This window comes from Sprattus sprattus (genome assembly GCF_963457725.1).
Source record: "Sprattus sprattus genome assembly, chromosome: 15".
NCBI lineage: Eukaryota > Metazoa > Chordata > Actinopteri > Clupeiformes > Clupeidae > Sprattus > Sprattus sprattus.
This window is the reverse complement of record NC_137913.1, coordinates 20298990-20324104: the sequence shown is the minus strand read 5'-3', so window position 1 is coordinate 20324104 and position 25115 is coordinate 20298990. Positions and strand designations below refer to the sequence as shown.

The 25115-nt window shown below is 41.7% G+C and overlaps 1 protein-coding gene across 1 annotated transcript; it reads right to left on the bottom strand.

Annotated features, from left to right (window-relative positions):
- Nucleotides 1-2610: 2610 nt before the first annotated feature.
- Nucleotides 2611-24590, bottom strand: LOC308375966 (hydroxycarboxylic acid receptor 2-like; the record flags this gene model as incomplete). The annotated part of the gene is made up of 2 exons (XM_080852192.1): nucleotides 2611-3288; nucleotides 24189-24590. 2 exons carry the CDS (start codon nucleotides 24588-24590, stop codon nucleotides 2611-2613), a joined length of 1080 nt encoding a protein of 359 aa, XP_080708318.1.
- Nucleotides 24591-25115: the final 525 nt, after the last annotated feature.

Here is a 25115-nt window from a genome sequence, read left to right as displayed (position 1 = left end):
CCTCGAGTTTTTCAATCCAAACGCACAGGTTATTCCCCCGTTCCCTTGATTTATTAATTTGTGTGCACGGCTCTCAACATGTGTCCTGTTTCTGAGTTGTTTGTCTCCTGTTTCTGAGTTTGCTTATCTCTAACATGGAAGACATTAGTACATTTATTTTAAACTCAACTCTCAGGAGGCCAATTGCTGTTGTTGCTGTAGACTAACTGAATAGCAGCAAGCGCCATGCTGATAATAAGGTAATATCAGTGTTGTCGAAGCTGCATAACACCTCTAGCACGCTAGCTGGTAACAGGCTCACTTACTCCAGAAAGCTCCAGCATTTGCTTGTTACTGGTATTCCAGGTTGTTTACTTTCAGTAGCTGCGGGACGTGTATTTGAGTGAAATATTCCACAGGGGAGTGGATACTTGCACGAGTAGATAAATGAGTAGAGTGAGGGCTGAAGCCACCATCTAGTCTGTCATCCTAGTGGAGTTTGGGTTGGTCTAAACATTGACATGTGTCTCCATCTACTGGTGGGAATAATGTAAGAGGAAAGGCAATTATGTGCATACATTTGTGCTATTACCAGAAAGCATATTTACTTCACGTCGAACAACCTCCATTGTATAAAGAAAATACATGTTTGACATCATTTTAATCAAGAGCATGTTTGGTAATCCTTTATGAAATCCTCATTTTAAAAACATCCAAACCATTTATGACACCATATTAATCACCTTGACACTTGTAACCTCCTCAAGAATAGTTATATACAAATTTGACTGTAAGGCTCTAACAGTTATTTATTAAAGGTATAATCGTTCAAAACATGTTGTTGTTGTACTTGTACAAACTAACAAATCTTAGTCAGACATTGAGCAACTGCCTCTTAGGTATCAGTCAGAGGATCATTAGATTCATTTTTAGAACCAGCCCTATGTCTTTGATGATTTCTTGTTGATCATTTACAAACAGCAGCAATATCTGGACCTCTGCTTAATCATAACTAGGCCTGATGTCTAGTGGTATTTATCTTCCTACCATTTTGTGAAGTATGGTTTTACCATAAATTATTGGTACATCAGCCTGGTACAATCAGTGGAGGTTGTGCATACACTATAAGTATTACTACTAATAAAACGTAATTATTCGTAACTAGTTTGCCAGTGACTGTAGTTCCAAGTTGCTGCATCTGTCTAAAACCAGCAATAGAGTTAGACATTCAGGACAGGATTAAGACAGTCAGTATGTAGAAATAACAAACACACTGTAGTAAAAGACTCTGTTAAGTTTGAATAAAAGCCAAGTCAAACATTAAAATACTGAAACGACAAAGTTGTTTTCCTATTTGTTTTGTTCTATTTTGTACAAATCACAGTGGTAAAAAAAATATTATTATTTAAAAAATAAATTGGAACAGCGGCAAAACATTCTATATGTTAAAAAAAACCTTCATCAATGGCCCGTTAACCACCTGTTATCAATAGTAAAGCATGACAGGTTTATTAGAGAACCCCAATACAATACATTTCCTAAAGGTGCACAATCTGTAACAATATGGTGCCAAACTTGCATTACGGTGCAACATGTCACAGTAACGGTGTGTAATATATATATAATAATATATACAGTATATATAATATGTAATATTGTTCATTTTATTGTCCAAATCAAAGTTCAAAAATCAAACTAAGAATGATTTCATCCAGGTAACATATGTCTTGCCATGCATGCTGTGTAGGATTGTGTAGGAGATCTAAATTATGAATGATTGGACAAATGGGCTGCCTTGACGGTACTGTAAGTACAATGTACAACATAAACTGAACATCGGGAACTAGACTATCTCTTCATACCATGGTAGTCGAAGAAACAGTCTCTTTCACAAACTTGAATAATTGGTACATAATTACGGATCCAGCCAAACTAACCTATACGACCGTGACTCTTATTCAATGAGGCGAAAGGATCTATGACTCTCTGGCATCAATACGCTCAATGAAATCATCCCTGTTCAGAACCCTGCTCAGACTAAGAGCAGATTCATCATGCCCATGAAATGCCACTTCTTGCTCTCCCATGTACCACACCACACTTATTTTTTTTTTTAATGGTAACAGTTTTTAGTTACCTAGCTATTGTGTTTTTGGGCGTCATGGCAATTACTTAGCCAAATTCCTCTAATTTAAGACTAGATATAAAATGGGTATTTTAATGATTTCTCGTGTGTGCCAATTATTCTCACCAAATTAGACAAATCTGCAAACCCTGTGGTAAACCACGGATTGCTAGCAGTAGTTAACTATGCTTTAAAGCTAAATCTGGTGACGGCCTCCCTTTCTTTTTAATATTAAGCAGTTGCTCAAATGGCAACTTAACAAAATACATCCATGACAATGACCTCTGTCCCTTAGCAGCCTGAAATAGGCTACTGTTAAGCGAGAAACCTACAACTTTATAACATTGAAAAGCTTTCCTGTCACCATAATCACGATAAAATATAAGGTACGCCACTTATTATTAGAATTGGAATATAATTAATTACGTGAGGTGTTTGCTGTTGTTATAGAGAGGTTCACATCTCAGGTCAGGTATTCTGAGCAGGCCGTGCTTCCCTGGCGTCCTCTAGGTGTCCCCACTGGCCCTCATGGATTTCAGCTCCTCCTGGGTGGTTGACTGAGTTCCTGGCAGAGACGACATGTTCTCGCCTGCGTTCTGTCCGCAGCGCATGGCACAGGGCAACGCACCAAACAGGGCCTTCCTGAACATGGAGCTGGAGAAGACGTAGACAATGGGGTCTAGTGCTGAGTTCAGGAAATTCAGCCCAAAAGACACAATGGTGAGCTGGGTGAAGGTGTAGAAGGCGGCACAGTCCCACGGACGGTACGAGCGGATGACCCACACTCCGATGGTTGTCACTGTGGTGGGAAGGAAGCACACCATGAACACTGCAACAATGGCGGCGCACACTCGCATTGCCTTGCGCACCTTGTCAGCCTTTCCCATCTGACGTGCCTTAAGGAAGCAGGAGATCCGGATGGAGCAGAACAGCAGCATGGCCAGTGGGAAGATGAACTCCAGCACCGTCAGCATGCGGTGCATAGCCACCAGGATGATAATGACGCGGGACGCCTCTTTGTAAGAAGTGAAAAAGAAGCACTGAGTGTTGTTGCCGCTGCCCTTAATGTGGTTGTAGACCAGCATGGGAACCCGAGGACTGATAACCAACAGCCAGACAAACAGCGCCACGAACGCAGCCTGTCGCTTGGTCATGCGGTTGAAGCGGTGGTGAGGGTGGACCACCTGGAACAAGAGGGCAGAGACGATACAACATTTAGATTTTTACAAAGTCACAGAACGCACTCTTTATGAACCAGTTTATGTTTCACTAGTGTGAAGTCCGTATGCGTTACACACTGGTTTGCCCTTATCTGACTACGTACTCCGGTCAGAGAGTAGCCACAACCTTCAGGTGTAGTAGAAACAGGTTTATTTGTGTTTAACCTCCAGCGGGTTGATCGAGTGCATTAAGTACTTGCAGTGGAATAATCAAACATTAAAAGATGTGTTAGTAAGTGTTCATGTGGTTTCTGTAGAATAAAGAAATACAGAATATAACATAAATATGTAATTAGCAATCGGTACCAGTATACATAAATATATGCAATTACCTATCAATTATGAATAATTTATAATATACAATTCACTATTAATGAATTATATAAACAGAATTGCTATGCAAACCAACTGAAATAATAATATATTAATATCTGCACTAAGTGTATCAGCAACACTGTACTAACGATGCTGTTACATTACTTTACCACAAGATGGCACTATATGATCACAAACGACCTGGCAGTCTGAACTCTAAGCTACCAGCGATATCAAAACAATTGGATCTTCGTATTAGCGTCGTAGACAGGCTAGAACAAGTCTGCGAGAAATGACTAGTTATAACAGCTAGTACTGGTAAACATTCACATAAAGAATGTAAAGCTAGCAGGAGCATGAATTACATTGTCGGTAACGCACACGGCAACACAACGTTTACTTTATGCTAGCATGATGCATTGAATGCACGTCCACTCGCATTGGCAGCTGTCACGAGAAAGAAGAGGAAAGTTTGTGCTCGTGCGCACCACCTCAGCCCTAACAGGGACGTAAGCTCACAGTCCAGAATGGAGTTTTCCACAACTAGCCTTGGTCTAACAATGGATTTTGTCATACATTGTGGGTAGGGGCCTCATTTTCTGGATCGAAACAAAGTTGGAAATTTAGAATCTGGTTCTTCCAGTTCCTGAAATGGTTCTCTCTTTACTATTACCTAATGGTTTCAATTGATTATATAACATTTAGTTCATACGTTACTGTTAGCCAGTGAATTCAACCTATTAGCAAGTGAAATCAACCTTTTTGCTAACTATCTCATCTTAAACATTCCTTTTAGCCAATGATTTTAGCCATTATCCATTACTGATACATTTACGCAATATACGCCAGTAAGTGCAGACACTTCATGATATGATCAGTAGGAAGCCTTGATGTTCAAGGTAAGTGACGTGTTGTCAAAATCAAACCCCATGTAATATTAAACAGTTAAGCTAAGATGGTTTGACTACCACGCTTAGAAAATGTTGTCATTAAATCAATATTATTCTCCAAAACAGGTGTGCCACAATTCATTAATATATATACAAAACTCTGAACTCTGAAGCGCTCAATCCGTCTGTGTCCGCCATTTGTTGTCTTCACGAAAGATATTTTTAGAGGCAAGCTGCCCATTGACTTTGATTGGGGTCTCGTCAAAATCTTCATAATTCCTTGTTTTCTGCTTCATGAAATACTGTTTTTCTGTTATATGGCTAAAATTAAACATTGATTTCTCGCTAAAAATGCAATAATAACACGTTCATTTTGCATCGTTTGACTTAATGAAGGACCAGTGCCCTCCACAATTATTGGCACCCTTAGTGAATGTGTGCCACAATTATTGGCACCCCTTAATTGAATGTTTTATGCAGCCTCCCTTTGCCAAGATAACAGCTCTGAGTCTTCTCCTATAATGCGTGATGAGGTTGGTGAACACATGGCACGGGATCTGAGACCATTCCTACCAGTGATGCGCGGGCTGATCCAAAATGAGCGGTAACCCGCGCTGACGAGTCATCAAAAAATATTTTTAATTATATTCTGGTCGCATTCGGTCGAGCCGGTGAAAATAAATAAATAAATAAAAAACTCCTGACGAAACGTTTGTATTTAATTATATTGTAAACATACATTTTATAAAAGACAAATTAGACATCATTGACTGCATGACAACTGGCGCGAAGAAGGGACACGACCTTGCGCGTGGCAAGCACTTGGAGATGTCGTGTCCCTTCTTCGCGCCAGTTGATGTAGGCAGTAAAGGAGATGGAGTAGGTTAGGGAGAAATTAAAGAAAGGAGGGTGGAAACTCAAAAAACATGAGAATCGAAAGAGCAAAGTGTGGGAAACATTTGCAGAGGTGATTGATAAAGATGACATTAGTGCCGGCTACGTTATGTTCGTGCGATACACTGTACAAGTTCGACAGCCACAAAGTCGGCACGACCAACATGGCCCGTCACAAATGCGGCACCGGTAAGCCTTCACAGTCAAATCGAATTGTTTCAGCCCAGGTTAGGCTTATCAAATAGGCCATCTTCAGTTTTCGTTTTGTGTAGCCTATTTTTTATTTGCACAAATGCACATTATAGCCTAGGTTAGGCCTACCTATTTGACGTGAATAAAGTTTTTTGAAATATGTTATTCCTGCCTTTGTGTTTGGGAGGGTTTCAACGGAGCATCCACTTTGACGGAAATCCTTATAAACTTTTGCATGAAAGCTGCGGGATGAAAACAATAGGCATAGGCTAAACTAATAATGCTGGTTCCCCACGCCAAACAGCTGAGCATTTAACGTCATTGTACACGTTTAATGCAATATCTGTAGGCCTACTGGGTTTTGCATAACCAAATACCGCTAGCTAAACAACAGCATAAACAACTTTTTTTTTTTTTTAAATAGTAAGCGGGGCGGGTACAACATTCTAATAATTCATATTTTCGGTCGAGTTAGTCAAAAACGCCTGGCGGTCGCGGGTCATTTAGACACGTGCCCGCGCATCACTGATTCCTACATACAGTGGCGAAACCACCGGGGTGGCAAGGGGTGGCAGCTAAAAAATTTGCTTGCCACCCCACTTGCCACCCGGGTTGTCAGAAGTGTCTCCTGTAATATACTATTAATTTATTGAATGGTATTATATTTTTGCTACTTAAGCTGTTGATCTCTTTGGCAACTTGTTCTAAAATCTTTAAGTTCCCCCTCTCCTGTAAAATGGTTGAGTCCATGAGTCCGCTTTGCTCCGGTTGCCTGTCTCCCACTACAGTACATTCCAGTGAAGGAAATAAACGGTTTGAAAGCATTTGAGAATGTTGAACAGAGCTTGACTGGTAGATATACCGTATACACTTCTTTAAACTCGGGAAGACAAATAACACGCTGGAAGCATTTCTGAGAAAACACTCAATCAATTTATTTGTGCAGGTGCATCAGCTTATATAGAATGTCACATGACACACACACCTGAAATTAATCATCAAGAATTGGGAGCACAATCAGTTGGCAATTCATCAATTAACACCCCCACTTGATCACACATTATTGACAAGCATAAATCATAAAAGAAAAGAAAACAAAAACAAACAAACATGGAAACCAACTGCACCTAACTGGCTATACTCCAAACAGGAACATGGAAAAAGTCAGTAGCTTTGCTTTAGTAGCTGGTTTTGTCATCAGGTCAGCTACCATCTGGTTTGTGGGGCAATACTCCAAACAAACTTTACAGTCATTAACAGTTGATCTCACAAAATGGTATTTGATATCAATGTGCTTACATCGCTGTCTGCTGACTGGATTCTTGGCTAATGCAATTGTACCTTGGTTATCTTCAAAAATCTTAGGTACATCATACAGACAGTCATCAAGATGTTCAAGCAGTTGAGATAAGTAAAGACACTCTTGTGTGGTGGCGGCCAAAGCCATATACTCTGCCTCACAAGTTGACAGTGCTACAGTTGGCTGCTTCTTAGTCTTCCAAGAAATCAGAGGACCATTTTCACTCAGACTAACACAATAACCAGTAGTACTGCGTCGGTCCGTTGCATCATCTGCCCAATCTGCATCACTGTAAGCAAACAACCTTAGCCCATCACATTTTCTGTAACACAACATTTTGTCATTTGTGCCCTTCAAATATTTCAGTACATGCTTAACAGTTGTCCACTGCTCTTCTGTCGGCTCACTGAAATGCTGTGACAGTTTGCTTACAACAAAACTCAGATCAGGTCTGGTGCATGAGGTTAGGTAGATAAGGCTACCCACTGCCTCTCTGTATTTTCTGGGGTCATCTAGCTTATCATCATCAGTGTAATACAGCTTTAGTTCACAAGGTGTCGACCTGGGTTTACAATCCTGCATATGAAACCTGTCAAGTAGCTTGTCAACATAACTCTGCTGTGACATGGTCACACATCCATTACACTGATTAAAAGTGATACCAAGAAATGTCTTCAGTCTGCCCAAATCTTTCATCTGGAACTTCACAGTAAGCATCTCTTTAACTGCTTTTAAAGCTCTCTCATCACTGGCTGCAATAACCAGGTCATCAACCCAGATCAGTATGATCACCTGGGGCCGGTATTTCAAAATGATCCAACAGGATTAATCCTCCTGGATTGGATTAAATCCTGATCAGATCCTAAAAACGGGTATTTCAAAGCAAATCTGATCCTGAAGATTCAGATTCAGATTTGGGAATCCAATCCTGCCTTTGATTTGGATTAAACACTGCTGTTGAGTATTTCAAAATTTAAGTGGGATATCTGGATCAGTTTGATCCTTAAAATCAGGATCACCCTGATCCCACCTCAGAGGTGGATTTGAGGGAGATTACATGTAAAGGTTTGAACAGTTTAGGTGTAACTGCTCCCAAAGTTTTTTGTTTTATACAGTAATTCACTGATGTTTGATCAATGTTTATTTTCGTTGCACTTTCCTTTCTTTTTCAGAAAACACAGCGAAAGTTTGAATATTAAGGCCTTATTTAAGTAACAGTTTTGGCTGTCTTCTCTTCCCACAGACATCTGTAAAGAAAAACTAATATTAAGGTTTTAGGGCTGTCCCTTTAGTTGACAACTGTTTCCTAAAAAGATATGTACAACACATTTTGAAATCTACACACAATGCCTTGCGAGTGAATGCATTCAAATGGACTGTGGACCGCGACATACAGACGCTAGCCTATTTACTAGCTTGTTAGCTCCTTAACACAGGAGTCAATGGAGCAGCGTTAGCTCGCATTAGCGCAAACTCTGCTTAATTAGAGATCGCCGAGCTCTTCTTTCAACTTTGTGATGATTTACTTTATTGGTTAACTCAATATAATGATTGCCCTTCATGTAGTCTAAGGACGCATCAACACTGGCCAAGATTATACTTTAATTTAGAGACAATAGTTGAGCTAGCTTCTCCTTTTTCTTGTCAAATGTTTGGTCCATTTCCTGTTTCCTGTCTGTGATCCAGGGGGCGGGACGGATTTGGACATCCCAATCTGCCGGTATCAGGATCACTCTGATCCAATCTGGCAAAGTTTTGAAATACCGGGATAGATCAGGTTGATCCGTGGATGAGAACAGGGGGATTTGGTTATCCGGATCATTCTGATCTGGATTACAAGTTTTGAAATACCGGCCCCTGGTCATGTTCGGTTTCTCTAACATAAACACAGTAATCGGCTGGGTTCTGTACAAACATGTTTTCACATAGATAGTCATGCAACATTTTGTTCCAGTTTCGACCTGATTGTTTAAGCCCATATAGTGACTTCTCTAGTCTACACACCATCTTCTCATTTGTCTGTGATTTTACATCATAACCCTCTGGCTGTTCCATATAAATCTCACAATCAATTGGTGCATGTAGGTAGGCAGTCTTAACATCCATCTGATGTAGGATCAGATCCTCTTGGGCAGCTTTCTGCATCAAAACTCTCCCACTAGTTAGGTCAGCAGTAGGAGAAAACGTTTCTCCATAGTCTACACCCATCTGTTGACTGTATCCTTTGGCTACATAGCGGGCCTTGTACTTGTCAGATCCATCAACATTGGTTTTGAGAGTATACACCCATCTACCCACCACTGCTTTCTTGCCCGGAGGTAAGGTGGTCAGAGTAAATGTTTTGTTATCCCTCAGTGCCTTCATCTCCTCATCCATTGCATCTACCCACTCTCTTGAGTTGGATAAAGTCACAGCATCTCTGAACGTCTGAGGTACATTACAAACCATCCTGTAGCAATAATCAATGTTGATCTGAACCTGATCACTATCTATCCCATAGAAGTCTGGCCTCCTCCTCTCTCTAGCAGGGTATCTCCGTGGAGACTGGGATTCTGGCTTGACCTCACTTGTCTGTAGGGCTATTTGGCTTGGACCTGGCCTAGCCTCTGGGATGTCGTTCTGCTCGGGTTTGTCAGGATCAGGTCTGGTTGTGCTAGACTGCACACCACTGTCATCGTCTGACATGTCATCAGTCTGCTGTCCCTCAACACAGGACATGAACCTCACCAGTCTGTGCTTCATCACCTTCCTGCGGTCAGGGTAGTAGACCATATAGGCTGGACTGTTCTTGTCATAACCAACAAAGATGCCTTTGTCAGACCTTGACTCTAGCTTCTTCCTGTCCTGCCTATAGGCGTAACACACAGTACCAAACTTCTGCATCCTGGAGACATTAGGTCTCCTTCCTGTCAGCATAAAGTAAGGTGTCTCTCTGGTGCGGTTGTTAAAACATCTATTCCTCACCACTGCTGCTGTCTGGACTGCATACGGCCATAGCTCCTTGGCTAACTGGCTCTCCAAGAGCATACATCTAGCCATGTCAAAAAGGGTTCTCCAGTTACGTTCTGCAGTGCCATTCTGGTGTGGTGAGTATGGTGCTGATGTTTCATGTCTTATTCTATTCCTACGCAGTAGGGCTTGGTAACCCTGCCCTGTGAACTCAGTACCATTGTCAGACCTGATACACTTCACTTTTCCATATGGGGCTGTGTCGGCTAGAAACCTCTCTGTGGCTTCTACAGTGTCACTCTTGTGCTTTAGACAGTACACAAATACTGCACTCGAATAGTCATCAGTAAAGGAAACTACATACCTATACCCTTCCTTGGACTCTGGGTCAATGGGGCCTGCCAAGTCAGTGTGAACCAGCTCTAAGGCTGATTTGGCCCTCACATCAGGCTTCCTGTTCCTGCTCTGAGTGAACTTGCCCTGAGTACACACTTCACATGTCATGGATTTGGATGCTTTACCCCTGATTGACATTCCATTCACAATATTCTCTAACTTCATGACATCATCAAAATTACAGTGCCCGAAAATCTCGTGCCACGTCTGAATATCATGACAGCTCATACAGTTATCATCAGAGTCATTGTTTACTGGCACAGTCGGCAAATAAAACAGTCTGTTATGCTCATGAATGAGGAAGTTCGTACCGTCTCTGTACTGCAATACATCTTCTCCTTCCTTGAAGATCACCGTTGCCCCATTCGAAGTTGCAGCTCTCACGGAGAAGATGTCTTGGGGATACGAGGGGATGTACAGCGCCCGCTTCAGTGTGGAAATGCGGCAGCGCCCCCTGCTGTCGACCAGACACACGTCGGCGTCTCCTCTGCGCTCCGCGACCCCCATGCAGCTTGTGCCATCGGCCAGCTCCACGCAGTGCGTCTCGGACTGGAATCGGTCATCGAAGCTCTTGAACTTCGCCAAGTCAGTGATGATATGTGACGTCGCACCGGTGTCCACCATCAGGCCCTTTCTGGTGACACTGCTTCCTGGCTCGCTGGTCACAAGCTTGAACGCGAAGGTGCTGTCATCTGTCTCCTCGGACACTCCGCGAGCGTTGTCCTGCTGCCGCTGTCGCCATCCTCCTCGCCGTGCGGTATTCTCGCCCTGGCTGTACCACTGTTGACCACGCTGACAGTCTCTTACCTTGTGACCTCTCTGGCCACAACGGAAACACACAATGTCCCCGCTCTCGGTTCTGCGCGCACTTGCTCTTGAACTCGGCAAAAGAGAGAGTCTCATCACTTTGAGTGATAAAAATAGAAAAAGGCTTAAATGATTCTGGCAGCCCCTTCAAAATCATTGCAACCAATAGTCCATCGCTTAAAACCTCTCCAGCATTACGCAGTGCTGTGATTGAAGTCTCTGCGCGTATGACATAATCAGTCACACTCTCAAAACTCATCTTTTGCAAGGACGTCAGTTCTGTATACAGGCATACAATGCGGGGCTTACCCTTGCCTGCATAATAGTCGCGTAAAATCCTGAGCGCTGCACGTCCGTCATCCGCTGCCTCTCGCATGACCAGAGACAAACTTTTGTCATCAAGGAATTGGATCAATTCCGCGTACGCTTCCGCGTTCTTCTCCGCATCCTCAGCCAGTGCGTTTTCTTCCGCGCCATCGGCTGGTGGATTCAAAATTGTGTCCTTCAATTTCTGCAACCGCAGATGGCCCAAAAACTTAGTCTCCCACAGTTCATAGTTTTTTTCGTCTCCGTCAAAAACAAGACGAGACCAACGTGAACTTGTACGTTCGCTCATGGTGCTGGCACTCCAATCCGTGAGACACGTATTCAAACTCGCTCACAACCAAATGTCTCTCGGTGCCTACTCACGCCGGATATCTCTGTGCACAAACGTCAAACGCATCTGGGCCCATAACCTGTTGAACAGAGCTTGACTGGTAGATATACCGTATACACTTCTTTAAACTCGGGAAGACAAATAACACGCTGGAAGCATTTCTGAGAAAACACTCAATCAATTTATTTGTGCAGGTGCATCAGCTTATATAGAATGTCACATGACACACACACCTGAAATTAATCATCAAGAATTGGGAGCACAATCAGTTGGCAATTCATCAATTAACAGAGAAACTAAAAAACAAACTTGAGACAAGCCTACTGTAGACTTGCAGTGATAAAAGAATCTACAGTACTGCTGAATCGTGAATCAAGAAAATGTGATGGCTGGTCATATTTGTAAAGTGCAATACAAATAAAATGTATTATTATTATTATGTGATAGACAGTTCCGTTGTAATTTCAATCGTTTATTTAATTGCTAGCTTGCAAAAATCGGTAGCATACTGTAGCTAGCTCGCTATACAGCTTGCTTGCGCTAGCTAACCTTGAAACTACCACTGTTAGCTTAGCTAACCAACGTCTTACTAATGTCTTAAGTAGGCTACAGTAAAGTGGACTGACAGAAAATGTTATTGAAGTTTTTATTTTCATTACGTATCATTAAGAAATCAGATTTTAGATACCACTAACCCTTTTGTCACAAAAAGGCTTTTTTTCTGGCTGTTTTTAAGGTACTCCGTCATGTAGCCTACAGTTAACTCAGTAACAGTAAAAAGTGTGCGTTCTTTTGTACACCCTATCTTTCGCTAGCTAGTTAGTCTAGCTTTGGTATAAATTATTTTGTATGTGATAACCCAATACATACAGAACAAGCCATTAGAAATTGAATTGGCCATTTAGAAACATATTTGTCATTATGAAGGGAAATATGTCATGAAAGTTTTGCTGCTGAATATGTTAATATAATATCTGACAGTGTTTTAAGTCTTATTAAAAAAGACAAATATTTGTTCTGGCTTTTTGTAACAATATCTATACTCTTGGCAAGACATTGCTGTTGTCTGGTTTCACTATCTGGAATTGTATAAATAAATACATATAGAGGCATGTGTGTGTGATATTAGAGTAGAAAAAAACCCACTCTTAAGCTTTTCTCATTGCTATTTAATTTAGACCATTTATTCACAGACGTGTTTTGGCCTAAGACATCGTCAGTGTGACAAAACGCGTCTGTGAATAAACTGGTCTAAATGAAATAGCAATGAGAAAAGCTTGAGAGTGCGTTTTTTTTCTACTGTAAGTAAACAGTCTTTTACTCGCACCCAAAATCGCCTTTATAGTAGAGCGCGCCTATCCCTACAAAAAAAATGTGTGTGTGATATGCCACCCTTGAATTTCAACTTGCCACCCCATGTAAAAAATTTTAGAATCGGCACTGTCTCCAGATCCTTCAGATTCTGAGGTCCACGCTTGTAGACTCGGCTTCAGCTCTTCCCACAGATTTTCTATGGGGTTTAGGTCGGGGGATTGTGATGGCCATGGCAAAACCTTTATTCTGCAGTCGGTGAACAATTTTTGTGTTGATTTTGAGGTGTGCTTTGGGACATTGTCCTGCTGGAAGGTCCAACCACGGCCCATTTTAAGCTTCCTGGAGGGGGCTGTTAGGTTTTTTCATTTAATATCTTCTGGTATTTGATGGAGTCCATGATACCATGTATCCTAACAAGATGTTGAGGGCCTTTGGAAGAAAAACAGTCCCACAACATCAAGATCCGCTACCATACTTCACATTGGGTATGAGGTGCTTTTCTGTAGGGCTATCTTTCTGTCTACGCCAAACCCACCTTTGATGTTTGTTGCCAAAAAGCATCCAGCATCCCCGGATCCCTCTCGTCATTATCCGAGTCAGTGGAGTCAGTGTCATTGCTGTTACCTAGCAGTTCAGTGATGATTCCGGCCTTCGTGAAAGCTCGGACCACAGTTGAGACTGATATCTTAGCCCAGGCATCCACGATCCATTGGCAGATAGTAGCGTTAGTCGCTCGGCGCTGTCTCCCTGTCTTGGTGAATGTGTGTTCGCCTTCTGTCATCCACTAATCCCACGCAGCTCGCAGTTTATCTTTGAACGCCCTGTTGACACCAATATCTAACGGCTGGAGTTCTTTAGTTAATCCACCTGGAATGATGGCAAGCAACGAATTAGTTTGCTTCACTTGGTTTTTGACAGCATCGGTGAGATAGGCGCGCATGGAGTCGCAGATCAATAGGGACGGAGATTTGTGGAAAAAGCCATCCGGTCTGTTGACATAAGTATGTATGATTGACTGTGATGTATTCTGTACTGTATATCTGTTCCACACCACAAGGGGGTGTTATCAATTTGATAAGAGATGTGATATGATTGTGACGTCATGCCCCCTATAATTTTGAATGTTCTGGACTTGATCATTCTCTTGGCCCGCTCCCAACATGAAGGCTGGAAGAGCAGTTTCGTTATTCACTATAAAATAAATATGCCTTGAGGCTGAAGAGTAAAACTCGTCTCGTCTACTTTTCTGTTGTTGCACTGTTGGACCCCTGCTGTGTTTAGTAGTGCTTCTGCTAACAGGTTATGGGCCCAGTAACGACGACGATAGTTGCAACAACGGAAAGTGGAGGGGAACGTTAGCTAGTCAGCTAAAAGTGTGTTAGCTAGTTAGCGCGGTAGAACCGGCAAGCTAACAAAGCTGAGGAGAATGGCACATCAAAAGGCAAAGTGGCTGATGTTTGACGGTAGGGCCGAAGAATATGAGCTCTGGGAAGAACAGATGCTGTGTTGTATGAAAGAGACTATTCTGAACGAGCCTGGTGGACCGCTGACGGCTGAGGAACGAGCCAAGGATGAGGAGCTGAATGCTGATGCTTACTGTTCGTTGGCGCCATTGCTGGATAACGTGAGTTTGGGACTGATATTCAGAGACTGTAAAAATAAGGGACGCGAGAGTCTGCAAGTGTTGAGAGAGCAGTACATTGGCAAAGGTAGGCCACGGATTGTTTCGTTATACATAACGTTAACCTCACTGAAGAAAGCGGACACAGAGACTGTGACAGAGCACATTATCCGGGCAGAGCAGATCTTCACAGCGCTCAGAGGTGCAGGCGAGGCGCCGAGTGAGGGGTTGATGATGGCTATGATTATGCGGGGACTTCCAGAGAACTACAAGCCGTTTACGCTGATGGTAACCCACGGTTCAGCGGAGATGAAACTGGCGGAGTTCAAGGCTAAGCTGTGAAACTTCGAGGCGTCGGAGGATGCTGAGCCAGTAGCCGAGATGGCGGGAGAAAGGGTGCTGAAGGCTCGCGCAGCACTGAAGAAAAAGAACAGCGGATCTTCGACAGAGATGGCATGTTGGCGGTGCGGTGAAAGGGGACATCGAAAAGATGAGTGCACAAGAAAAGTTTGGTGCGGTTCCTGCAAAAGCACAAGCCACAGCGACAACGCCTGCAGGAAGAAAGAGCGTGCACAAAGGTCCAGGTGTGCTCGCGCTGAAGATCACGGCGGTGGTGGCAACGGCAGCGGCAGTGGTAGCAGCAACAGCAGCGGCGGTGGCAGTAGCAGAGGCGGTGGCAGCAGTGGCGGTCGGGCAGCGAATGGTGGACGGATCGAGGCGCGGGGACCCGCGAGAGTCGACTTCACATTCCGGGCAGAGACCGAGGACACCTGCAAGCCAGCGCAGCAGCGGCAGATTGAGGGAAAAGGGCTGATCGTCGACACTGGCGCGACATCCCACATGCTGAACGACAGGAGCCGGTTCAAGTCCTTCAACAGCACATTCAAGCCGGAGAGCCACAGCATGGAGCTGGCCGACGGGAGGCGGACATTCGGGTTGTCGGAAGGCAGAGGAGACGCACAGGTGTGTCTCACCGACAAGAGAACTTGGTACTACACCAAATGGATGTAAAGACGGCGTATCTACACGCACCCATTGACCGAGACATTTACATGGAACAACCTGAAGGTTATGAAAAAGGGGTAAACAATCTAGTGTGTAAATTACAGAAGTCAATTTATGGTTTGAAACAGTCGGGACGTAACTGGAATGAAATGTTACACAAATGCTTGGTAAATGACAACTTTACACAGAACCCAGCAGATCATTGTGTGTACACAAAAGAGTCAACGCAGGGAGGGAAGGTGATTATTGTCATTTGGGTGGATGATCTCATCATCGCAGCAAACAACACAATAAGTCTAGAGCAGGTGAAGGCAATGCTTTCCACCAGGTTTAAGATGAAGGACCTAGGCAGGCTGAAACACTTTCTAGGCATAGACTTCAGTCAGACTGACGATTGTGTAACCATGTCACAACAGAGGTATACTGAGAAGATTCTCAAACGATTTGATATGCAGGAGTGCAGAACACGTGACACACCATGTGAACAAAAGGTTGATTACCCTGACGATGCACCAGGTAGTCTCATCTACTTAGCTACTTGTACGAGACCTGATCTATGTTTTGTGGTAAGCAAGTTATCACAACATTTTGCAAACCCCACAGAGGAAAACTGGGTGACAGTCAAACATGCACTGCGTTATCTTAAAGGTACTACTGACAAGCAGCTGACTTTTAAGAAAAGCAGCGATGGTTTAGGCCTTTGGGCATACAGTGATGCAGATTGGGATGCAGACACCAGCGACAGACGGAGCACGTCTGGCTACTGTGTGAGCATGAGCAGTGACAGCTCACTGGTATCATGGAAGAGTAAAAAGCAACCCACAGTAGCGTTATCTACATGTGAAGCCGAATACATGGCTTTAACTCTAACAATACAGGAGTGTATCTATCTAGAGCAATTACTGAAGGGTATGGATTCCTATGAATATGTTCCAACTGTTGTTCATGAGGATAACCAGGGCACTATTGCACTTGTGAAGAACCCTGTGTGCAGACAAAGGTGCAAACATGTTGACATCAAGTATCACTTCATAAGGTCAACCATTAACAGTGGTGGTCCGTCAGGGCCTTCAAGGCCTTCTCTGCTGGCCTAAACATCATCAGAAAATAAATATAATAAAATACATTTAATTTTAATATTTTCTTTTCATAAATATGTATTAAATTATTCCCCTAAGTCCATTATCTTCATTTCATAGCTTCCAGCGTTGTTAATTTATTTTAGAGCTTTCATCCAATAATATTTCAACTATCATGTGTTGCCATGCTCCAAGAAATCTTCCCCGAGAACAGAAATCTTCCATGAGGCCTTCAGAATTCACATTGAAGGCCCGTGTACATCTGATTGGTTATCACAACTGGCTGTTTCAGTTAATTTAAGTTGAATGAACTGAAACAGACAGTTGTGACAACCAATCAGATTTCGAGTTGGCGACATTGGGCCTTCGAGTTGGCGACATTGGGCCTACTACTAAATATAATTACATTAACCAACTCAAATAAACTAGTTTACACCAACTTGATAATTCCAGTTTTTGATACAATTACAACGCCATTTTCAAGACGGAACTTTCAAGAAAAACTGGATATCGTGAGGATGGGAAGTTTAATGAAACTGCTTTGCAGGTGGGACAATGCGATGTTTAATGGACAAACTTGTTAAAGCTCACATAGGCTACTTTCGGTGGACTTAATAAAACTTTGTAGACTAATCCCTGAAAATCGCCTTTTATTTTTAAGTTGTGACCGTAATATCCAAGCGATCATATTACTGAGAGTTTACTACTCTTAATGTATTGTTAATACGGGTGTATTGATTTTAAATGCTCCGGAAATATTAATAAAGTCTGTTGTACTCGACTATGTTAAGGTGATGCAATGCTCACTTATACTGCCTTTCTGTATAAATATAATGGTTCGAGAGCCATGGCGTCGTAATGATGGTATTAGGAGGTGGATTCACTCAGTTTAACATCGTGTAGGACATCGCTGAAGGCCTAGTCGTGAAATGCACGGACCGCCACTGACCATTAAAGATGGGAAGATGACACTTGTTTATTGTCCAACAGATGAGATGGTAGCAGATGCTACGACCAAGCCTGTCTCAAAGGTTAAACTGAGGAAATTTCCAGGAGTCAGTTTGGTGTAAGCATCTGATGAATTCTAAATATGTTTTTGATTTAATTCTGTATTTGTTTATTCTGATTGTTAAAAGCTGTACAGGATACAAGTCACTCATAAGTGGGAGTGTTGACATAAGTATGTATGATTGACTGTGATGTATTCTGTACTGTATATCTGTTCCACACCACAAGGGGGTGTTGGACTCCTGCTGTGTTTAGTAGTGCTCCTGCTAACACGGTCTCTTGTCCATGTTGGTGATGTGCTCTGGCCTGATCTTCTTTTCATTGATCTTGCTTTTGCAGTATGCGTGGAAAGAGGCCAGCTTTTCTACGTAATCTTTTGGCAGTTGCTGCGAGACGGTAGTCTGTGTGCGGATGGAGAGATTACGTCTTTTCATAAAACGAAAGCACCAAGAAGGACCGCCTCGAAAGTCATTGATATCCATGTCCCATGCTAATGCTGTTGCCTTCAGTCGAATAGAAACTGTAGAGACGCTTCTACATACTGCTCTCTGTTCAATTACCCACTGTTCAATTTTGTCCTCTAACTGTGGCCATCTCGCTTGGTTCCCTCGGAAACCCTGTGTGGTCTTCTTCACTTGGCGCAGGTCATCTTCTTCCACTTTCGTACCATTGATTCATTAATGTTAAATTCTCTCGCAGCTGCTCTATTCCCATGTTCTTCTGCGTGACTGATAGCCTTAAGTTTGAAGCCCGCGTCGTAAGCATGTCTCTTGACAGGTGCCATTTTGGGGTCACTTTACTCACACACTGAAATATTATGGTGAAGCACAGTATATATTACGGCGGCGGCTATATTGTTTACCAAACAAAGCGGTGCGGCTTTGTAGTTTATCAAAGTTCTAAAACATTCAGTGTGGACACATGCGTCCAATTTCCGATTTCAGTCCGATTTAAATTGGATATTGGACACATGTGACTCCCCAGAACTAGATTCATTGTGTCCAACTTGAGTCCGACTGGACTCCGATGTAAACCCCCAGACACACGATTCGATTCCGCTGGTAATTGGACTGGGCGCGCATGTGTCTCTCGTATCTGATTCAAATTGGACAACAACAACTTTTGCACGTGCTTGAGATCGTGCCCACAGACATATACATGCATCATATATAATGTATATGATATGATAAACGCTGCTAGACGCTCAGTTCTTGTGCTCCCTCACATTTACGTTGAAATACTGAAAGCGAAAGTGAAACCTAGAAACTGGAACGCAACTGTTTGGGACAGAACGCGCTAATTCAGTGAACAAATATTTTCTTATTACTTTTCCACCCGTTGTTAGTCATGTAATCCATTCATATCGATGTGAATCAATCAATACTAATACAACTTTAACTGTGGTGTGTTTTTGTTTCATTTCACAACGTATTTACTGTATAATCAACGGTTTTGTTTCATTTCACAACGTATTTACTGTATAATCAACGGTAGCAGATGTAAACATTCCGCATTTGATTTGAGCTGATCTAGTTTTGTCACTTCCATGTGCTTTGAGATAGAGCAGTTAACCCCCCATGGAGACCCCATGGAGAGAATCGGATAGGATCGGAGTGCTGCCATCATGTGCCCGCACTGATTGACAGAGCGCGGTTTACCACACAAAATCGCTTTGATGTCAGTAGGCACAACCAGAATGAATCCATATATAAGGCGCTCCGGATTATAAAGCGCACTGTCTTTTTTTGAGAAAATTAAAGGCTTTTAAGTGCGTCTTATAGTGCAGAAAATACGGTAATTGTGTTCTTCAAACTTTTCTTTCGTCAAAAAAGGGTCCATTTGCAGCAATTACAGCATTGGAGACCTTTGGCATTTTAGTTATTAATTTGTTGAGGTAATCCGTAGAAATTTCACCCCACGCTTCCTGAAGCACCTCCCACAAGTTGGAATGGCTTGATGGGCACTTCTTGCGTACCATACGGCCAAGCTGCTCCCACAACAGCTCAATGGGGTTGAGATCTGGTGACTGCGCTGGCCACTCCATTACAGACAGCATACGAGCTGTCTGCTTCTTTCTATAGTTCTTGCATAATTTGGAGATGCGCTTTGGGTCATTGTCCGGTTGTAGGAGGAAATTGGCTCCAATCAAGCGCTCTACACAGGGTATGGCATGGTGTTGCAAAATGGAGTGATAGCCTTCCCTATTTAAAATCCCTTTTACCTTCCACAAATCTCTCACTTTACCAGCACCAAAGCAGCCCCAGACCATCACATTACCTCCACCATGCTTGACAGATGGCTTCAGGCACTCTTCCAGCATCTTTTCACCTGTTCTGCATCTCACAAATGTTCTTCTGTATGATCCAAACACCTCAAACTTTAAATTCGTCCAGAATACTTTTTTCCAATCTTCCTCTATCCAATGTCTGTGTTCTTTTGCCCAAATCAATGTTTTCTTTTGATTGGCCAGTCTCATATATAGCTTTTTCTTTGCCACTCTGCCTATAAGGCCAGCATCCCAGAGTCGCCTCTTCACTGTAGAAGGTGACACTGGCGTTTTGCGGGTACCATTTAAAAGCTGCTAGTTGAGGACCTGCGAGGCGTCTATTTCTTAAACTAGACACTCTAATATACTTGTCTTCTTGCTGAGTTGTGCACCGGGGCCTCCCACTTCTCTTTCTACTCTGGTAAGAGCCAGTTTCTGCTGTTCTCTGAAGGGAGTAGTACACACCGCTGTAGGAAAAGTTCAGTTTCTTCCCAATTTCTCGCATGGAGTAGCCTTAACTCTTTCCTGTCCGAGGCAAAATTGCTAGAAAATGGATAACTTGTTTCAAACATCAATAATAAATTAAATATTGAAACACAATTGGTCATACTCAACTTTTTTTAATCCATGACAACTGGGATTTAATATTTGGTAAATTAGATTTTAAAAATATATGTATAGAATTATGCTAATTTATGCAAATATAAGCCTAATTAGCATATTCCGTGACGCATATTTTCAGTAAAACAGGGCTAGAACATAGAAAATAGTAGTGAATCCCAAACATTTGAAAGCAAAAAGTTAAATTGACATGTAGTGCACTTTATTTTAAGCTCTCATCCTTATTCAATAACCAGAACTGGCACAGGACACTTTTGTCACTATGTCACTATGCCGTAAAATAGTTGAATCTGACAATATGGACTACTATTAGCTAAATATGTACATTTACAATTTCTTATAGTTCTACATTTGTTAGTTGCTTTTCAATTATCAACTGTTTATGATATTCATCACTGTGCCAAACTTCAAAGCAGTTTATGTCAGCCTCGAATGACAACTTGGCACCCAGTTGTGAAGAGAGTAAATTAGACCATCAGCTGCTAAATTCTTCGGACGATTCCAGATAATTTAGCAGCTAATGGTCTAATTCACTCATTTCACAACTTGACATCCCTTCTGGTTCACTGTCTGGCTCTCCTTTATTGTTTTCATCATCTAAAATAGCTAAAACTTCATCCAAAGTACATGATTTCGATGGTCTTGCTCGTCTCGGTAAAGACGCCATTTTGAAAGTATACGGGTGCCAAATTATGTCATGCAAGACTGACATAAAATTTAACTAATCCCATCTCGTGTACCATTCAAACACAGATAGAAGACATTTTCTCATTGGCTTACCTCCATGTCACACAAACAGTTTTTTTACGTTTTCTATGTTAGGTTATGATAAAACAGCGGCATTACGTCATCAGTACTGTGGTACTGATATTTGCATGGCCGGACCTGAAAGAGTTAATTTCTAAGAACAAGAATAGACTGGCGAGTTTCATATGAAAGTTATCTTTTTTGAGCCATTTTGAGAGTATAACCGAACCCACAAATGTGATGCTCCAGATACTCAACTAGCTCAAATGAAGGCCAGTTTTATAGCTTCTCTCTCCAGCAAAACAGTTTTCAGCTGTGCTAACAGAATTGTACAAGGGTTTTCAAGGGTTTTCTAGTCATCCATGAGTCTTCTAAGGCGATTAGCAAACACAATGTACCATTAGAAAACCGGAGTGATAGTTGCTGGAAATGGGCCTCTATACACCTATGACGATATTTCATTAAAAAACAGATATTTTCACCTAGAATAGTCATTTACCACATTAACAATGTATAGAGTGTATTTCTGATTAATTTAATGTCATCTTCTTTGAATAAAACAGTGCTTTTCTTTGAAAAATAAGGACATTTCAAAGTGACCCCAAACTTTTGAACGGTAGTGTATATTCAGACTTCGTTTTGTATATATATTCAGACTTTGTTTTGTATATATATTCAGACTTTTGTATATATATTCAGAGTTTTGTATATATATTCAGATTTTTATGTATATATTCAGACTTTTGTATTCAGACTTTTGTATATACAGTATATTCAGACTTTTGTATATCTATTCAGACCTTTGTATATATATATTCAAATGTTAATTTCCTGAACGGCATGCCATAATATATATAGTATTAATATATATTATATTAGTATTAATATATATTATGGCATGCCGTTCAGGAAATTAACATTTGAATACATATATATACACACACACACACACACACACACACGGTCATTTAAAAGCCCACACGGTTACTCAATGAAAAACAAAGCTCCTGGTATGATCCAAATCGTGGGGCATTGCAAAAAGATCTATATTCAACCATCATGAATTTTCAATATGTACCCTCGGAGGGGTGGGTTCAGACAGGAAGTGGGCTTGTCTAAAATCAGAAGTGTTTGTGACTTAAAACGGGAGTTGTTTTATCTTTACAATTTCATTTGAAACATAAAAAATTGATTCATTAAGTTGGAAGTTGGTATTTTAAGCCGGAAATTGGTATGGGTTGACCAAAGTTTGCTATTTGCTATATATTTCCTTCCTAGAAAATCAGACAACAGCCTTTGAATTGAGCTTCAGAACAATGGGCCTCATTCTCGACAGCAGTTGGGAAGACTTTCCGAAGGATTTCAGAAGGAACTCCACTTCGGAAACATTTATGAAAACATTTGCATTCTCGTTATTTTTTTCTTCTGTGCTTTCTTCTGAACTTCAGACAACTTTCAGAACTCGAAATAGCAGTCGTAACTCTACCGGAATCTTCTCAAATGGGATTCCACGGGCCATCTCTTGTGGTTATTTGAGGAATCGCGTTGAGGAATGACATTTGAAAAAACTCCGTATTACAGTAAAAGGGTTAACGGGCGAATTTGTGAGAACCCGTTGGTGATTGCGTTCACGTCAACTCTACAGACATCCTCGGATTAAAATAATTATGATAATAATAAATACGAGAATATTTGTATCATTAACAATTACGTTTCACATTTATAGTCATAATTTTACGAGGTAGTGTTTATTGTTACACTAGGTCTATATGGCTCGTAGCTTGACTGTTCTCTCCCTTGTAGGCTACGTCACTTTGGATAAAGGCCGCGTCTGCTAAGAGACTGATTGTGAATGACATGAACACTGCAAATGTAAGTGAATAAATAAATAAACACTAAGCTCAATCTCTAAGAACAAAAGGAGGAATTCATTGCAATTTATACTACTACTGGTGGCCAGTCTTCACTCCAATGGTGGCCATTTCGGATGCAAGGACGGACTACAATTTATACTCGTACTTGGGACCGGTCTTCACACCTATGGTGCCTATTTTTCGATTTAAAAAAAAAAAGTGACTACTTAAATGTGTTTTACGGACTTCGGACGTTCAACGTTATACAATATCTCCACCTTATTAATGAACACCTGTTACGATGTGGATTCGGGAGATTGCGACAGCACACATTTCTAAAATTGCGTCTCCTAATAAGGAGCTGGCAGGGCGTGTATGTATGCAAATCCACTCTCACAAGAACGCGCATCAATCTAAGAAACTATTCGGAAGGAACCCAGCTGAGAAGACTTCGGCTGCTTGTGAACACATTTTCAAGCGTGCGGGAATGCAGCGGAAGCGTTTCTCTTACGTTGTTTTTGCGAAGTCGTGTAAGAAACATTTCTGAAGAATTACAGAAAAAGGTCGAGAATGAGGCCCAATAATCTCAACTGGGTATCAGTTACTTTTAGCATATAGTAATTCTCTGCCCGCTTCTATAGCCAGGTGGGAGATGTTAGCTACAAATAGATACCTTACTGGTCATTATACCAACAAGATCACACTGATTTGCCATCAGCTTAGCTTAGCTAAACTACCACACACGTACCCCTCTGGCAACGGCTTATCTAATGTACCCCTGGTTGGGAATCATTGCCTCAAAACTGCTAGGAAACCAACCAGTTACTGTGTGGTATTGTCTATATCCTATACACAATGTAACAAGTTTCTGACAGTTAAGAGCACATTCAGGTTTTTCATTAGAAGTGTTGACACAACATAATAACGCAGTCTGTTTTCCTTTTCTCACCTTAAAGTAGCGGTAAATGGCCACCACGGTCATGAGCGCAATGCTGGCTGAGCGGTTAGAAAACATCAGGAAGAGGTTGATCCGGCACAGGCCATCTCCAAACACCCAGTGGCCCCTGAGCAAGGAGTCGATCCTCAGAGGCAGACTAAACAGAGCCATGAAGTCTGCGATAACCAGGTTGAAGAGGAACAGGTGGTTAGGGTTCCAGGTCTTCAGTTTAAAGCAGAATATCCACAGGGCGACTATGTTTCCCAGCAGCCCCAGTATGACATCAACGGTGAGGACTGGGGGCAGGATCACACCTTCCAGTTGAATACCGACTGGTGGACAGCCACCACCACCACTATTAGGAATTGTGGTTGTGAGATTTAAAGTTGTATTGAAGTTTGGCACTGGGAGCATTTTTACAAATTCAAATGAAACTCATAAGTGGAGTAGTCAGTGCAGTGGCAAAGGGTGGGAGGATAGTGCTAGTTCTGGGTTTTGTGGTTAAATAAGGATGAGGTGGAGGAGGGGCTGTAAAACAACAGCAAAGAACGTTATGACATTCAGGAAATTTGCAGCTTCCTCTTTTTATCTTTTTCCTTTTTTTTCTGTAGCAAGAAATCCCTGTGTAAAGACTTTTTTACTTTTAAACTTGTGTTCCACTTTTTCACAATTGTTTATTGTAATGGTATATGGTATTCATTTAAAGTGCACTTTTAAAGAAGAATTTAAACTGGATATGTGTTCCTTCTGACAAGTTAATAACATTCAGTTATAATGACATGAATAATTATACACATATGACATGAAGACTTATATTAAATTAAAAACGACAGATACAGTATTATATCAACTTGAAAAGGGCCTTACCAATTGCATTAAACATTGTCCAAATGTGTATGGTTAACAACATTTTATTTTAATATATGATATGCAAGAAAA